At 44.1% G+C, this 19053-nt stretch overlaps 1 protein-coding gene across 1 annotated transcript in view; it reads left to right on the forward strand.

Annotated features, from left to right (window-relative positions):
- Nucleotides 1-19053, forward strand: part of CRHR2 (corticotropin releasing hormone receptor 2) — a gene marked incomplete at its 3' end in the record, with an annotated part of 152012 nt that overhangs the window by 9587 nt on the left and 123372 nt on the right. The window contains exon 2 of the mRNA XM_081345633.1: nucleotides 3764-3857. Coding sequence (XP_081201759.1) covers nucleotides 3764-3857 — 94 coding nt within the window. The remainder of the gene's footprint in view (nucleotides 1-3763; nucleotides 3858-19053) is intronic.

Raw genomic sequence — 19053 nt, forward strand, 5'->3', positions numbered from 1 at the left:
TCTCTCTCTCTCTCTCTCTCTCTCTCTCTCTCTCTCTGACTGGATCATCCAGTCATTAAACAAATCCTGCTTCCCCCATTCACTTTTCTTGTTGGAAACCAGATTGCAAATGGTGATCACATGATTCCAGGATGCTTCAACCTTCATAAACGCATGCTGGTTGCCAAGTGCCCCAATTTTGACCATGGGGATGCTGCGATGGTCGTAAATCTGAGGACTGGGTTGTAAGTCACTTTTTCAATGCGGTTGTAACCTCCAGCGGTCACTAAATGGATGATCATAAGTTGAGGACAGCTCCTTCCTGCAGTCAATGTAAAATGCAGTCCATTTTATGACCTTTCTTGCCACACATGTTAAGTGAATTACTGCAGTTGTTAAGACAGTAACACAGTTGCTAAGTGAATCTAGCTTCCTCAATGACTTTGCTTGTTAGAAGGTCGCAGAAGGGGATCACGTGACCCCGTGACACCGCAACCGTCACTAAACGAAAGGTTATAAATTAAGGACTACCTATAGTTGGTTCTTAGATTCAGTAGGCCTCCTTAGAAACGAGATTAGGGGTGTGTAATATGTAAGTTTGCAAGGTCGGCAGTTTGGCGGGTCGAATCCCGAGTGCCGCGTAACAGAGTGAGCGCCTGTTACGCGTCCCAGCTTCTGCCAACCTAGCAGTTCGAAAGCACGTAAAAATGCAAGTAGAAAAATAGGGACCACTACGGTGGGAAGGTAACAGCGTTCCCTGCGCCTTTGGCGTCTAGTCATGCCAGCCACATGACCACGGAGACGTCCTCGGACAAGCGCTGGCTCTTCGGCCTTGAAACGGAGATGAGCACCGGCCCCTAGAGTCGGAAACGACTAGCACGCATGTGCGGGAGAACCTTTACCTTTACCTTTACCTTAATATGTAAGTGTGGTCACTAAAGGAATTGGTCTCTAAATGAATCGTAAGTCGTGGACTACCTAAAAATCCCAACTGTTGGCATTTTTGAATCCAAAAGGAAGGAATAGCAGTGTTTGTCCAGAAATGGGGTCCTTCCTTTTCATAGCAGCCAAAGCTCACCCACCTACCATTTCCTTTATTGGCCTGGGTGCCTGTGGCATGGTCAACCGCATGGCGCACTCAAAGGGGGTGAAGGTTTTGCAAAGCTGGCAGCTGCCCCGTCCCGGATGCCACTAAATCTGGGCATTCACAATGCAGGATTCCTTCTCTGTCAAACGTTAGAGCAACGGCTTGTGTAATAGTATATGTCAGGATTGCTGTTCAATCATTCTTACATCTCGAAGCCTTTAGGTTAGCGTTGACCGGATTGCTTAAATGGATTTGCTTTGCCTGGTATGAAAAGAACTTCAAGCGGAGAGCATTCAGCTGGAAAGAGGGGGAAAATGTCATTTCTGCCAGTTCCAATTGGCAACATCTGGATCAGCTGGGCTTTAATCCCCTTCTGGCGATGGCAGTTGATTAACAGAATAACAAAGTTGGGACCTTAGAGGTTTTCTAGTCCAATCCCAAGCCGGAGACCCTATACCAGCGGTTCCCAACCTTTTCTATACCCCGCACCCCTAGAACGCTTCTGATATATTCTCGCACCCCTTACAAAAGTTCAAAATAATGGCAACGAATTATGCATATAACTATGCAAAAACCCAAGTTTTTGCACCCCCTGGAATATCATCTTGCACCTCCAGGGTTGGGAATCCCTGCCCTATACCATTCCAGACAATTTGTTGTCCAGTCCCTCCTTGTAAACCTCCAGTGTTAGAGCACCCACAACTTCTGGTGGCAAGCTGTTCCACTGATTAATTGTTCTAACTGTCAGGAAATTTCTCCTTAATTCCAGGTTGCTTCTCTCCTCGATAAGCTTCTATATCCGTTGCTTCTTGTCCTCACTCTCTAATAGTTTCTGCCAATCTCTGAAGTTTCATGTAGCACCGGCAAGTTAGAGCTATCTTGATCTTCAGTCAAATGTATGTTTTCAAACTAATAGAAAAGAATAATTGTAGGTCAGGGTTGAACTGTGGGTCCTTGATGCTCTCTGAGCTTGGTTGTTTTCTTGCAGATGTTTCATGACCCAACTAAACCAGGGCTTTTCAACCAGTGGTACGAGTACCACCTGTGGTCCATTGGCACCTGGCAGGTGGTACGCAACCATCCTAGAAAAGTGGTAGCGGGGGAGGGGAATGAGCTGAACCGGTGGAAGCACCGCACAAGTCTGAGTGAGAGACGGCTGGAGCTGCAGGGCTGATTCTGGCACTTCTGCTGAGCCCAGAAGAAGCGCCGATCAGCTGGAATGCTGCAGCACCTCCAGGGTCTTGTGATTTGCATTCAGATGCTTGGCAACTGGTTCATATTTATGACGGTCCGTGTCCCAGGGTCATGTGCAGTGACCAAAACCTGCCGAAACCACCCAACAGAGCGGGGCGGGGAATAAAAACCAAACACCACCCCACCCCACCCCCGCTGCCAATCCTCAACAGAAATGCTCACAACAACAAAAACCTCGGACAGGAGGAAGAGCGCCGCTGGGCAGGCAGGTATCTTGCTCGGCTGTGGCTTGGGGGGCACTTTTTTCAGTGCCATTGTAACTTCGAACAGCCACTAAGCGAACTGTTGTAAGTTGAGGACTACCTGTACTTCATCACTTTTTTCCCTTTGTTTTTTTGGTCAAGTTTTTCACACCTTGCTAGGCGACTGGTGGTACTTGGATGTTGCCATATCCCAGGGGTGTCAAACTCAATTTCACTGAGGGCCGCATCAGCATGGCGGTTGCCCTCAGGGGGCCGGGTGGGTGTGGCCAGGGTAGGCGTGGCCTACTGGGTGGGCGTGGCTAGAGTGCGTATGGCCTACTGGGTGGGCGTGGCCAGCTCTACATCGTTCGCCTCAAGGGTGCCTATGGGGGCCTGGGCAGGAGTGGGACAGATCTGAGGGTCTCTGGCAGGAGGAGGGTCTCTGGGCCAGGGCCAAGGCAGAGGGGGCCGTTCCCTCACTGTTTCCAGGATGGCTTTGCGGGCCACATGAAACCACTTCGCGGGCTGGATCTGGCCCCCGGGCCTTGTGTTTGACATGTCTGCCATATCCTAAAAGTGGTGCAATGGGTGAAAAGGTTGAAAAGCCCTGAACTAAACAACATTATCAGTGTTACAAAGGAGAGGGGTTTTGCTCAGTGACAGGGCACATCACTTGCATAAAAGGAGGGAGAAAACCCAACTCCTTTCCAGATTCACTTAACATCTGTGTTACTAACTTAATAACTGCAATGATTCACTTAACAACTTCTAGCAAGAAAGGTGGGCAAAACTCACTTAACAAATATCTCACTTAGCAACATAAATTTTGGGCTCAATTGCGGTCATAAGTCGAGAACTAGGTGTACAATGTGCAACAAACGGGTTTTCAGGCATGGCGGTGTGTTTTTTTTTTAAGAAAACAAACTCTTCTGGTAGAAATGCAGAGTTTTACCAAACTTGCCTCAAACTTGCCCCCGACCTCCGTTCATTCCGCCGGGACCTGAAGACCTGGCTCTTCAAGCTCTCTGGCCCAGGCTGAGGATTAATCTTATTTTAATTGGGGTTTTATTTATACAGGGACAAATATATTTTTTTTAAATTTGTTTTTAACTTTTGTATCTTGGTTTTTAATTACCCTGTAAACCGCCCTGAGTCCTTCGGGAAAGGGCGGTATATAAATGTAATAAAATAAATAAATAAATAAATAAATTCCCATTCAGTCCGTTTGCTAACTTCTTCTTCCATGTTTTCTTTCATCCAGTTAGTTCTACGTTGTGATTCTTTGGTGAACATCTCCCTTCCTGCTCTTGTACAGAAGTTTTGCAAGAATCAACCGATGCCTCAAAACCTAACAGGTAAAATAAAGCATGTCATTATATGGTAGCTATTTATAAGATGCCATGAAAAGCGAAGTTGAATGGTCATTGGTCTGTGGGTGGCTTTCAACCATATTAGCCTGGGGAAACCTCCAAATTCATTGTCAGTATATCTCTGAATATCTTAGAATATAGAATAACAAGAGTTGGAAGGGATCTTGGAGGTCATCTACTCCAACCACCTGCTCGAGTAGGAAACCCTATACCATTTTGGACAAATGGTTATCCAATCACTTCTTAAAAACCTCCAGTAATGCAGCACCCACAACTTCTGGAGGCAGGTCATTCCACTGGTTAATTGTTCTCACTGTCAGGAAGTTTCTCCTTAATTCCAGCTTGCTTCTCTCCTTGATTAGTTTCCATCTGTTGCTTCTTCTCCTGCCTTCGGGTGCTTTGGAGAATAGCTTGACTGCCTCTTCTTTGTGGCAGCCCCTCAAATACTGGAATATTGCTATCATGTCAACCCGTAGTCTTTCTTTCCTCCTTTGCTCCATCAAATGTTGAAGAGAAGTGAAAGTCTTCATCTTAGCAAATATTGGCCATTATTGAAACGTGGAAGTTCAGGTAATCCTTGACTTACAACCACAAATGACCCCCAAAATTTCTGTTGCTAAGTGAGACATTTGTTAAGTGAGTTTAACAACTGTGGCAAGAAATGTCATAAAATGGGACAAAACTCATTAACAACTGTCTTGCTTAGCAACAGAAATTTTCGGCTCATAGGTCGAGAGCTATTTGTACAGCAGAACCAGTCTCTACTTCCTGCTAATAATCTTGGGTCAAATGTAAACAATAGTTTGTTCCCTTAAAATACAACACATAGACCAGGGGTAGGCAACCTTGGCTCTGGACTTCAACTCCCAGAATTCCTGAGCCAGCCATGCTGAGGGGAAAGGGAGAGGTTTCCAAGCTGAGCCATCCTGGCTCAGGAATTCTGGGAGTTGAATTCCACAAGTCATAAAAGAGCCAAGGTTGCCTACCCCTGGCCTAGGCCTAGGCCGCTTTATGACTCATGGACTTCAACTCCCAGAATTCCTGAGCCAGCCATGCTGAGGGGAAAGGGAGGTTTCCAAGCTGAGCCATGCGGGCTCAGGAATTCTGGGAGTTGAAGTCCACGAGTCATAAAAGAGCCAAGGTTGCCTACCCCTGACATACAGTAGATGTAGTCCTCAATGTACAACAGTTCGTTTAGTGACTGTTCAAAGTTACAATGGCACTGAAAAAAGTGACATGATAGTTTTTCACATTTACAACCCATGCTCACATGATCAAAATTCAGATGCTTGGCAACTGATTCATACTTACGACTGTTACTGAGTCCCAGGGTCATGTGATCCCCTTTTGCGACCTTCGGACAAACAAAGTCAATGGGGAAGCCGGATTCACTTAATAACCGTGTTAACAAACTTAACAACTGCAGTGATTCTACTGGTGGCACGGAAGGATATAAAACGGGGTAAACTCATGTAACAAATGTCTCAACAACAGAAATTTTGAGCTCGTAAGTTGAGGACTACCTGTATTTAGATGACTTTATGGAGGTAGCCATGCCAGGCTTTTTTTAAAGTTGATTTTTTTGCAAATGCATCCCACATATTGAAGGAATAGAGCTGGAAGGGACCTTGGAGGTCATCTAGTCCAACCCCCTGCTCAAGCAGGAAACCTTGTACCATTTCAGACAAATCGTTGTCCAGTCACTTCTTAAAAACCTCCAGTGATGAAGCATCCACAATTCTGGAGGCGAGCTGTTCCACTGGTTATTCCTTTTATACAATCCTTACAACTAATAGAAGAAAATTTCTGAAGCATAGGGTTGAACTCTACGGTCCTTCATGCTCTTTGATCTTGGTTGTTTTCTTGCAGACATTTTATGACCCAACTAGGCAATATCTTCAGTGCTAGAAGGGAGTGGGGTGTGTGGAGTGGAGGCGAAGAAGAATGGGGGGAGGAAGAGGAGGAAGAAGACGGGAATACTGTGATATTCACTGACCTTGGTAGTTTTTCTTACAGATGTTTCATGAACCAGCTAGGGAACATCATCAAGGTTAGGAAAACTAGCATTTTTAAATTGATGGTTGCTTTGCTTTTATAAGTGTGGGCAGTGCTTTTTTTGTAAAAGAAAAAGGTGCCAGAACTCACACATGTCATACAACCCACCTTGCCTACCCTACAAGGTTCCATCCAAAAAAGGTGCCGCAACTCCGTTCTGAGCGTTCTATGAGAAAAAAAGCCCTGGGTGTGGGGCTCCTCCGGTTTTAAACTGGATTGGGTGTTTAACCTTGTAGTGTGAGCTCAGTTGTGTGGTTTTTCCCTTCTTTCATTTTGAATTCTGCTGTCTTTTCCTTTATTGTTTTCGCTGTTTCTATACATTGATCTGAAGGGACGCGGTGGCTCAGTGGGTTAGGCCGCTGAGCTTGTCGATCAGAAGGTCGGCAGTTTGGCGGGTCGAATCCCGAGTGCCACGTAACAGAGTGAGCGCCTGTAACTTGTCCCAGCTTCTGCCAACCTAGCAGTTCGAAAGCACGTAAAAATGCAAGTAGAAAAATAGGGACCGCTACGGTGGGAAGGTAACAGCGTTCCGTGTGCCTTTGGCGTCTAGTCATGCCGGCCACATGACCACGGAGACGTCCTCGGACAAGCGCTGGCTCTTCGGCTTTGGAACGGAGATGAGCACCGCCCCCTAGACTTGGAAACGACTAGCACGCATGTGCGGGGGAACCTTTACCTTTACCTTATACATTGATAGGTTTTTTCCTCCTCTGCCTTCAAACTGGCTTGACAGGACATTTTGGCAACTTGAAATGGTTAAAACATTTGTATATAGGCACAGACTGGAACAAAGAAGTGAAAAGCCTATACTGTATAAACACACACTCTATGATCCTGGAAAACATCTCAGAGGAATATCAAAATTAATTTTTTTCTTTTCTCTTGCACTTTTTTGCAAAATGAGGAAGGTCTGTTTATATGGTGACCTGTTCAAGTCTGGGTTCTGGGTAATTTCATTAGTTTTATACCAGCAGGATTGATCCTTGTTTTCTCTGCCATCTGCCTCTGCTGCGTCCTACTTCTGTCAATTCCATTTTGCAGAAATATATTGCTTCTTCCACCCCCCACCCATCCCTTCTTCTCCCCAGTTTTTCTTTTACAATCTCTAAGGTAAAATTGAAAATGTTTACTTTTTCATTTTTTATTGCTACCATAACTCATGTACATGATATATTGTGTATGCTGCCTGACATAAAATAAAAATATTCATTAATTCGAGACCAGGGTTCAGTGGGAAATTCAGACTCTGCTGGAATGGATTTGAATTTTGTCTTAACCTGTGATTCACACAGCTAGGCCATAGATCCTAGTTTGTACAAACCATAAACACTAAGGTCAGTGCAATCTAGGAAGCCAAATTTGAGTCACGTCAAAGGTAGTCTTTGACATATGACTGTAATGGAATCTGCCCAGGATGGCCATATGACGTCGTGGTTGTCAAACTAGTTGATGATGTGACCAATCTGATTTTATATTTTATTGGCAGCCAGTAAGTAAATGTGGAAGTTGTAAAGCAAACACCATGGTCATTAAGTGGACAATGTGCTTAATTTTGCTGAAAACCAGGAGTAAGTGATAATTTTCACCAGAACTGTCATAAAACATGTTCAGGGGACTGTGGAATGCTGCAAAATGGCCATATATGGAGCCATATTGCCAAGCACCTGTGTCCGATCATGTGACCATGGAAAGGCATACCTGTCTGGCCTAGTGGTTAAATCATGGGTCTTCAAACTTGGCCCTTTTATGACTTGTGGACTTCAACTCCCAGCATCCCTCAGCCAGGCCCGCTGGCTGAGGAATTCTGGGAGTTGAAGTCCACAAGTCATAAAAGGGCCAAGTTTGAAGACCCCTGGGTTAAATCATCAGGCTAGAAAGCTGGAGAACATGAGTTCTAGTCCTGCCTTAGGTATGAAAGCCAGCTGGGTGACTTTGGGCCAGTCTCTCCCACCTCACAGGGTTGTTGTTGTGAGGAAAGTAGCAGGAGAAAGGTGCCTTGAGTTATTTATAAAAATAATGTGAGGAAAAAATAAAAATAAATAAATAAAAGAAAAGTAAAAAAGTAAAACAATGCCTCAAATCTGGATCACGTCCCCTTTTTCAGGTCGGTCGTAGCTTCAAATGATCACCACTGCCTGTCCTAAATAGATTACCTGTACAGCTTTAAATTCTACCTTTTCTATTGGCCTTGTACGATTTAATTCTGTGTACATTTTCTGGAGCAGTTTTCATTGAATTTCCAGTGTTATGTTCAATAATCAGCAATCATTAATTTCTTCTTTCCCCTTGGATGAATAATTGATTCGTTTTGTCTCAGAAGCTCAGAAATCTGACAAGGGACAAAGCCACAGAGTTATCAACCAAACCCAAAATGTTATAAAAAATATCTTCAGACTGGTAACACTTCCATTTAGCTAATGAACTGGCTAAAGCTGTGAAAAGACAGTTAGCTTTAAGGCTTGACGCTGTCCCTATTCATTTCATTCTCTGCTCCATTTGTTAAAATCTTAAAAGGCCCTCAAGGCTGTGAAAATATTTCTGAGAGGAACTGTGTTCTCCAGAAGAAACACAATACTGGTAGTCCTCGACTTACATCAATTCATTTAGCGACCATTTGAAGTTACCATGGCACTGGAAAAAGTGACTTTCAACCAGTCCTCGCGTTTACAACCGTTGCACCATCCCCACAGTGTCCCTGGGTCAAGTGATCATTTGCAGCCTTCCCAGATGCCTTCTGATAAAGTCACCAGAGGAAGCCAGATTCAAATAATAATAATAATAATAATAATAAAGTTGGAAGGGACTTTGGAGATCATCTAGCCCAACCCCCGGATTCGCTTAATGACCATGTTGTTCACTTGCCAATTGCAGTGATTCACTTAACAACTGTGGTAAAAGAAAGCATCATAAAATCAGCTGCAACTTACTGAACAAGTGCATTGCTTAGGAACGAAAATGCTGGACCCAGTTCTGGTTATAAATCAAGGACCACCTGTAATTAAGAAATCAAATGGCCTCTTCATTTGTCTCTCCACCAATGGAAGTTAAATCCAGTGAGGTTCTTCGCTTTTATTAACCATCATTGCTCAAAATTGCCAGACATGGTTACTTTAGCACCCATGGTTATCCACTTCCCCATTGGGTAAGTCTCCAAACTTGGCAACTTGGCTGGCTGAGGAATTCTGGGAGTTGATGTCCATAAATCTTAAAATTACCAAGTTTGGAGAGCCCAACTTTACAGGGTTGCTGTTCTTGTTGGGATGAAGAAAGAAAAGAAAATATAGTTGGATTTTTGCAGGAAAAAGGGTATCTGTTCAACAACTGACTCCTTAAAGGGGGTGCAATCTAAATTCTTAAGGAGCATACTTCAGGATCTCCAAGGTTGTGTTGTACCAGGAGACTGGCATGACCAACATTGATACTCATATTTGCATTTGAAGGTTCTTGACATATTTATACAGCCACACTTACACACAAACACATACATACTATTGCTCTGTTGCTCTGAAGATGTTCAGTTGCAGCTTAGTTGATAACCCATCTGTCAACGCTGCTAGCATCGGGTGTTCTTGCTTTGACAACAGATGGAAATGTAGCTATCTTTTCTCTTTCGCTTTTAGAGTTAATGCTGGGAGGGAGGATGTGGATGAGAGTCCAGCTAGTCATAACAATAATAACTTAGCTGCAGGAATCCAAGGTTATTGGATAAAGATTTGGGCTGGAGAGCTGGGGAGAAAGCCTGCGCTTCAAGCTAATTGGGGAATGTGATTTATGACTGTTTAACTGGAGGAGGGAATTGTGCTTTGCTACTTTGTGTGGGGGATTCAGTTTTTGTCTTCAACTATGTAGTGCCGATGCTTTGTTTCTCGAATAAAAGATTCTTTAAGGAAAGCAATGCCTCGAAGTTCTTTTGAAGAGATTCATTTGTCAGAACCATGACATTAAGCCAAAAACCCATCAGTCATATTTTTGGACTTTCTTTGGGTTTTACAGTGGTTACTTTCTAATCAATAGGGTTTTATCTTTATGAATTAGACTGAGTTCTGTTTTATTCTAGGTAAAATATGCCATTCCTTGAGCCTATCGATTCTACAATGGTTAAATTTGTCTCCAGCATTGCTTTGTATTTATTTATTAGTGTTTTATCACACTTTTATTATTTTGTTGTAATTCAACACAGCAAATTGTAATTCAACACTTATCCTTCCTCTTCCTATTTTTCCTACAACAATCCTGTGAGGCAGGTTGGGCTGAGAGAGGGACTGGCTCAAAGACACCCAACCAGCTTTTCATGCCTAAGGAGGGACTAGCTCACAATTTCCTGGTGATTGGCTCAAAGTCACTCAGCTAACTTTCATGCCTCAGGCAGGACTAGAACTCACCATCTTCTGGAATTGAACCAATGTCACCTAACTGCTTTTTGTGCCTAAGGCGAGACTAGAATTTACTGGCTCCTGGTGATGGGCTCAGAGTCACCCAGATGGCTTTCATGCCTCAGGCAGGAGTAGAACTCACAGTCTCCTGGAATTTGCCCAATGTCTCCTAACTGGCTTTTGTGCCTAAGGTAGGACTAGAACTCACTGGCTCCTGGTGATTGGTTCAGAGTCACCTAATCAGCTTTTATGTCTCAGGCGGGACTAGAACTCACTGGCTCCTGGTGATTGGTTCAGAGTCACCTAATCAGCTTTTATGTCTTAGGCGGGACTAGAACTCACTGGCTCCTGGTGATTGGTTCAGAGTCACCTAATCAGCTTTTATGTCTTAGGCGGGACTAGAACTCACTGGCTTCTGGTGATTGGTTCAGAGTCACCTAATCAGCTTTTATGTCTCAGGCGGGACTAGAACTCACTGGTTCCTGGTGATTGGTTCAGAGTCACCTAATCAGCTTTTATGTCTTAGGCGGGACTAGAACTCACTGGCTCCTGGTGATTGGTTCAGAGTCACCTAATCAGCTTTTATGTCTTAGGCGGGACTAGAACTCACTGGCTTCTGGTGATTGGTTCAGAGTCACCTAATCAGCTTTTATGTCTTAGGCGGGACTAGAACTCACTGGTTCCTGGTGATTGGCTCAAAGTCACCTAACTGGCTTTCATGCCTCAGGCGGGACTAGAACTCACCATCTCCTGGAATTAACCCAATGTCATCTAACTGGCTTTAGTGCCTAAGGCAGGGCTAGAACTCATTGCCTCCTTGTTTTGCTGCAAGCACCTTAATCACTACACCAAATTGGCTGTTCTGTTCTATTCTGTTCTGTTCAACATTGTACATTCCAGGCCTGAAAAGTATAAAAGGGAACTGAGTATGGATAACTTCTCCTTAGTGCTGGAGAGATACAGAACACTGTTTGGTTGGGTGTTTTAAGTTTTTTTCTCAATGCAAATATAGTTTTGCGGGGTGGGGGTGGGGCGGTTCCAGCATTAAAAGCAAATTTCATCATTTTTGCAATCGTCTGATCATTTCTCAAGAAAGAACGGGGAAGTTTTGACAGAAAGGATGCGGAAAGGCTGCTAAAAATAAGGGAATAATTTCATTAGCTTTGAACCGCTCAGTTCAAAAGCAGTGTAATCTAACAATTTAAAAAGGAAAGTCTGTTTAGCTCAATTTTTGCCATCACAAAATTTCTGCTTGTGCCATTTTTGCAGAGATCTCCTTCAGACTCCTTAAATGGACAAAATGAAACTCACGAGAGGATGATGGGTAGTCCTCAACTTACAACAATTCATTTAGTGACCATTCAAAATTTCAGTGGCATTGAAAAAAGTGACTTATGATCGTTTTTCACACTTACGGCCGTTGCAGGTGATCAGGTGATCAAAATTCAGAGGCTTGGCAGCTGACTCAGTTGCAGTATCCCGGGATCACGTGATCCTCTTTTGGGACCTTCTGACAAGCAAAGTCAATGGGGGAAGCCAGATTCACTTAACATTGGTGTTACTTACTTAACAACTGCAGAGATTCATTTAACAACCATGACAACAAAGGTGCTAAAATGGGGCAAAACTCACTTAACAACTGTTTCGCTTAGCATCATAAATTTTGGGGTCAACTGTGGTCGTAAATTGAAGACTACCTGTATATAAATGTTTTAAATAAGTAAATGAAATAAATAAATTTAAAATATTATATTTAACTTGGAAAGCATGCAATATTGAAGGTTAAGCTTTGGATCCAGTTCACAAAGCTTTTATCAAAATTGATTCTCATCTTATACACCAAAACAAGCTACAGGAGCCTCTTTTTAAAGTGGGCAAAACTTCCAGGTTTGTTAGCCACAAACAAGCCACTTTTTTTTTTTTAAAAAATGCTCTTTTGGAAGATTAAAAGACAGCCAAGGAAAAAAAGAGGCAGCAAAGTAGATAAACAGAGAATGTGCATGCATCATAGAATTAATTAGGATTAAATTTGTTAGATAAAGATTTTCAAATTTCATTAGTAACTTTTATTAATACGACCCGAAGATCTGAACAATGTCTTGAAAATTGTAGTTCCTTGCTAAAATCCAATTAGTATCTAAAGAACGGCAACAATCTGCAGAGTATTAATCATGAGGTAAAAGAATTACAATAATTGTACAGGAACTTTATTAATCAAAAGTAAAACAGAGAATTATAGTAGTTTTTGTCTGAACAGTGAAATATCACCAAACAGAGAAAGATCTGTCTTTATTTAACAGATTGTTGAAAGTTAGAAAATTAAGACTTAGAAATATACCAGAGACCTAGAATTTGGTAGAATAGGCCTATTTTACATGGTGAGGGCCTTGGAATTCAAAGGCTCTGATGTGTCCTCATCAATGTTTTTCAATCTTGGCAACTTTGAAAAGTGTGGACTTCCTCTCCCAGAAATCCCAAGCCAATGTACTGCCTAGCTAGGGAATCCTGGGAATTGAAGTCTACAAATACTGGCTGGGGAATGCTGTGGGTTCAACCCCACCCATCTTAAATTTGCCAACTACCTGTAAAGATCAGAATTATGTAAGCTATATTTTCACGATACTCAGCTGAAGTGAAAGTTGGACTTTGAAGAATTGAGATAAGGAAGAACATTTATGCCCTTTTAATTCTGGTGTCAAGGAAGACACCTGAGATCAAGAAACAAACTAATGGATCGTGAACAAATCAACCCAGATTTGTCACTGAAAGTAGAAATGACCAGACTTGAATTATCTTACTTTGGGCACCTAATGTGAAGACTCAGCTTTCTGGAGAAGGCTCTGATGCTGGAAAAGATGGAAAGAAAGAGAAGAGGATGACCAGTAGAAGGTGGATAGACCCATTGGTGTTGGGTGCACCACTGGAAAGCCTGAAGGATCAAGTTGGGGACAAACTTGTTCTAGAGAAAGTCTACCCATGTGGTTGCTGGAAGTCACCATCAACTAGATGCACAAAATCTGTCTGGAGAAGTCCATAATGCTAGGAATGGTGGAAAGAAAGAGAAGAAGACAACCAAGAATAAGGTGAAGTGACTCAGTTGCAGTGGTGGTGGAGACACTGTTGGAAGAGCTGAAAGACTCAGTTAGGTATAGCTCACCATGGATAAAGTCTATGCATGTGCTTGATAAGGGTCACCATTGACTTGGTAGAACATAATCATACAACCAGATTCCTTGAAAAATTCATAATGCTTGGAAATATAGAAGGAAAGAGAAGACGAAGATGACCAGTAGAAGATAGATGGACACAGTTATATATCTTGTGGAAATGAAGGAGGCGAAGCGTACTTACTTTGCCTCCCTCATTTCGTCCGCAGATAATCGCCTGGCTGCCCTGTTTAGGGTGACCCGTTCCCTTCTAAATCAAGGGACAGGGGAAGATCCTTTGCAGGGACGCGCCGAGGAGTTTAGTCAACATCTGCTGGACAAGATTGCTCAGATTCAGACCGGTCTGGACTCTGATTGGACAGTATCTGACGAGGGGGAAGCGACAGGTCTGGCCAATATTATCTGGGAGGAGTTTGACCCTGTGATTCCGGATGAAGTGGACAGGATAATGGGTAGATTAAGTGCTGCCACGTGTTTATTGGACCTGTGTCCCTCCTGGCTGGTATATGCGGCTCGGGAGGTTACACGAGGCTGGCTCCAGGCAGTGATCAACGCCTCTTTGAGTGAGGGGTGTTTCCCTGCCGACTTGAAAGAGGCGGTGGTGAGGCCCCTCCTCAAGAAACCTGCTCTGGACCCAGCTATTTTGAATAATTTTCGTCCTGTCTCCAACCTTCGCTTTCTTGCAAAGGTTGTTGAGAGCGTGGTGGCACGGCAGCTCCCGTTGGTCCTGGAGGAAACTGAGTATCTGGATCCATACCAATCGGGTTTCAGGCCCGGGTACAGCACGGAGACGGCATTGGTCGCGCTGGTGGATGATCTCTGGTGGGCTCGGGATAGGGGTTATTCCTCTGTCCTGGTCCTATTGGACCTCTCAGCGGCTTTTGATACCATCGACCATGGTATCTTGCTGCGACGTCTTCGGGGGTTGGGAGTGGGAGGCACTGTTTTACGGTGGTTCTCCTCCTACCTCTCGGGCCGTTCACAGACGGTGTTGGCAGGAGGACAGAGGTCAAACCCGAAGCCCCTTGATTGTGGGGTGCCTCAGGGTTCAGTCCTCTCTCCCCTCCTGTTCAACATCTATATGAAGCCACTGGGTGAGATCATACGTGGTTTCGGAGTGAGGTATCATCAATATGCTGATGATACCCAGCTTTTCATCTCCACTCCGAACCAACCCAGTGATGCCCTCGATGTGATGTCCCGTTGCCTGGAAGCGGTACGAATCTGGATGGGGAAGAACAGGCTCCAGCTCAACCCGGCCAAGACCAAGTGGCTCTACGTGTCGGCATCTCGTGTTGTCCAAGATTTACCATCTTTGGTTATGGGGGGAGAGGTGTTGCCTCCCGTCGATAGGGCGCGCAACTTAGGCATCCTCCTGGATGCATGACTCAACTTAGATCATCATATAGGAGCCGTGGCCAGGGGGGCATTTGCCCAGGTTCGCCTGGTGAGCCCCTATCTCGACCGAGATGCCTTACGTACAGTCACTCATGCACTCGTTACCTCCCATATAGATTACTGTAACGCTCTCTACATGGGCCTGCCCTTGAAGACCACCAGGAGGCTTCAGCTGGTGCAGAATGCGGCCGCGCGGGTTGTGATGGGAGCATCCCGATACTCCCATATTACACCCCTCCTGCGTGAGCTGCATTGGTTGCCGGTTGTCCTCCGGGTGAGGTTCAAAGTGCTGGTTCTTACCTATAAAGCCCTACATGGCTTAGGTCCTGGATACTTACAGGACCGTCTGCTGCCAGGAACGACTTCCCTCCGCCCTGTGCGCTCACACAGAGAGGGTCTCCTCAGGGTGCCGTCGGCTAGACAGTGTCGGCTGGCGACCCCCAGGGGGAGGGCCTTCTCTTTTGGGGCACCTGCCCTTTGGAATCAGCTCCCCCGAGAACTTCGGATGGCCCCAGATCTCTGGTCCTTTTGTCGCGACCTAAAGATGTATCTTTTCCAACTGGCCAACCTGGACTGAGGATGGGGGTTTTTAATATTGTTTTAGATTTGATTTAGATTTAGATTTTATTAAATTTATATACCGCCCTTTTCCTGTAGGACTCAGGGTGGTTTACAAGGTGCTTAAAATATCAATACAAAAATTAAAAAACAATTAAAAAGATTAAATTCAGTTCTTGAAAAAATATAAAAAACCCAATTAAAACTCTCAGCCTGGGCCGGAAAGCTCAAAGAGCCAGGTCTTCAGGTCCCAGCGAAATGAATGAAGGTCGGGGGCAGTCCTAAGCTCCGCGGGCAGCTGGTTCCAAAGGGCAGGCGCACCCACAGAGAAGGCCCTCCCCCTGGGTGTTATCCGCCGGCAGTCTTTTACCGGTGGCACCCTGAGAAGGCCCTCCCTGTGGGAGCGCACTGGACGAAGGGAACTTGATACCGGCAGCAGGGTTTAATTATGGGGCTTTGTAATTTAATTCTTTTTTAATATTTGTATTACTGTTTTTTATAGCTGTTTTATTGTTGTGAGCCGCCCTGAGTCCTTCGGGAGATAGGGCGGCATATAAGTCCCATAAATGAATGTATGAATGTATGAATGAATGAATGAATGAATGAATGAATGAATGAATGAATGAATGAATGAATGTGATGGGGACACTACTGGAAGATCCGAAGGATCAATTCGGAGACAGATCATTATGGAGAAAAATCTACCTACGGTATGTGGTTCCTAGTAGTCAGAAATGACTGGATGGCAATAATCAACGTTAAGAACAATCCAAATTGCAGGTATGGTACAAACACTACAAAGGTAGTCCTCAGCTTACAACAGTTCGTTTAGTGACTGTTCAAAATTACAACCGCACTGAAAAATGTCACTTATGACCGTTTTTCATAGTTAAACTTTGCAGCATTCCCTTGATCATGTGCTCAAAATTCAGAGGCTGGGCAACTGATTCATATTTATGACCGTTACTGTGTGCTGGGGTCATGTAATCCCCTTTTGCGACCTTTTGGCAAGCAAAGTCAATGGGGGAAGCCAGATTCACTTAACAACTGGGTTACTAATTTATCAATTGCAGTGATTCACTTAGCAACTGAGGCAAGAAAAGTTGTAAAATGGGGCAAAAATCACTTTAAAAATGTCTCACTTAGGAACAGAAATTTTGGCCTCCATTGTGGTCGTTAAGTCAAGAAATATCAATACTACTACTACTACTACTACTACTAATAATAATAATAATAATAATAATAATAATAATAATAATAATAATAATAATAGCAAGAGTTGGAAGGGACGTTAGAGGTCATCTAGTCCAACCCCCTGCTCAGGCAGGAAACCCTATATCATTTCAGACAAGTGGCTGTCCAGTCTCTTCTTAAAAACTTCCAGTGTTGGAGCATTCACCGCTTCTGGAGGCAAGCCGTTCCACTGATTAATCTGTATGGGGTCTTTATGAAATTTGGTCTCCTTGCAGCCTTTTTCATCTTCTGAACCAGATTTTGAGAGCTATCCAGATGCCCCCATTCTCCTGAATGTCCCTCTTAATGCTGGTTTTCTTCCATCGTTCAGCAAGCGGTGTTGTAGCTATTCTTGCAAGTCATCAACCGCAGGGAAGCAAAACAGGTGCTGATTTACTAGTATTGATTTTTTTTCCAGCGCTTAATTAGGTGGCAGTTACCACTGCCCTATCATAAACCCCACTGTTACACAAGGATGGTGTTGCATTGCAGTTCCATAACTGCACGGGATATTGTAGGCTACCTCTGCCAACTGTCAGCAGTTCGATCCTGACCAACTGAAGGTTGACTCAGCCTTCCATCCTTCTGAGGTCAGTAAAATGAGGACCCAGATTGTTGGGGGCAAATATGCTGATTCTGTGAACCACTTAAAAGAGGGCTGTAAAGCACTGTGAAGTATATATAAGTCTAAGTGCAATTGCTATTGCTTGGCAACTGGCATGTATTTATGACGGTTGCAGCATTCTGGGGTCATGTGATCCCCTTTTGCGACCTTCTGAAAAGCAAAGTCAGTGGGGAAGCCAGATTCACTTAACAACCACGATACTAACCTAAGAACTGCAGTGATTCACTTAACAACTGTGGCAAGAAAGGTCGTAAAATGGGGCAAAACTCACTTAGCATCAGAAATGTTGGGTTCAGTTGTGCAACTTAAGCACTACCTGTAATTGTAAACTCAGCCACTTACGCCTTGTCAGTCGTTCTTTGCAACTTAGCTCAACTTGTGAACGCAGAGTTGTTAGTTTATTAAAACCACGGCTGGGACAAGCCACATCCCCCAACAAGCCTGCTTCAGTTCCCAAGTGCTCAAGGTTAAATTGTTTGATGTGTATCTGTGTGCGGAGGGAGGTCTGCGCTCATTTGCAATGCCGCTTCCTAATTTTAATGTTTACTGCATAGAAAGCAAAACACCACTGCAAAACTTTCAAAAACTGCAGAGATGCTTAAAATGCAAGGCCACTGACAGACAAATGAGCTTTGGACACGGTGCCAGTTTAATCTACTGTACCGAAATTTTATGCACCCGTTTTACGCAGCTTTTAATAGGCAGTCTCCGAAAAATTGTGTCCCGTGTGTCCATACACTCTCTTAGTAGTCCCCCCTACGCGCCGCATGTTTTTACAGCTTTGCAGCACTCGTTTATCATTTTTGGGGTGTGATCGGATTTGTTCTTAGTTTGCATTGGACTGGGGAGCAGAAAACAGTGCTGATTTTCCCAATAAAATATTACCACAGTACAGGTAGAAAACATTTTTTATTTAGTCTCTTCCACTGCAGGTTGTAAATACTTCTCTCTTCCGTTTTTCTTCCAGCGTAGGGAATTCATCGTCAGCCATCTACATCTTGGCATTTTCTTCACAAATTCCCCCATTTTTAGGTCAGTTCGCACCAGAGGCCAGTTGCTGCAAATCAGTTTGTTAAGGGGAAAGTTGGATAAGATTTCCCTCCCCTCCCACCCATGCTGGCTGGGGAGATCTGGGACTTAAAGTCCAGGCAATTTAAAGTTGCAGAGATTGTAAATCCTTGCTCTAACCCTGCCCTGTAATCTCATCAGAAGTACACACAGGTAGTCCTTGTCTTACAACCATCCGCTTAGCAAACGTTTGAAGTTACAAGGTCATTGAGAAAGGTCCCCAAACATACGACCATCCCCACCATCCCCACAGTCATTTGAGCCGTGGTGGCGCAGTGGTTAGAATGCAGCATTGCAGGCTGACTCTGCCCACAGCCAGGAGTTCGATCCAGACGGGGTTCAAGGTTGACTCATCCTTCCGTCCTTCTGAGGTCGGTAAAATGAGGACCCGGATTGTTGGGGGTAATAGGCTGACTGTGTAAACCGCTCAGAGAGAACTGTAAAGCGGTATATAAATCTTAAGTGCTGTTGCTATTTGGGTGCTTGGCCTCTGGCCTATATTTAGAACAGTTGCAGGATCCTGGGGTCACGTGATCACCATTTGTGACTTTCCCGGCTAGCTTCTGACAACCAAAATCAATGTGGGAAGTCGGATTTGCTTAATTAACTCTGTTTCATTTAACAACTGTAGTGATTCACTTAAGAACCACGGCAAAAAAACCCCATAAAACTGGGCAAAGCTCACTTAACAACCACCTTGCTTA

Source organism: Vipera berus (assembly GCF_964194415.1).
Source record: "Vipera berus genome assembly, chromosome: Z".
Classification (NCBI taxonomy): Eukaryota; Metazoa; Chordata; class Lepidosauria; order Squamata; family Viperidae; genus Vipera; species Vipera berus.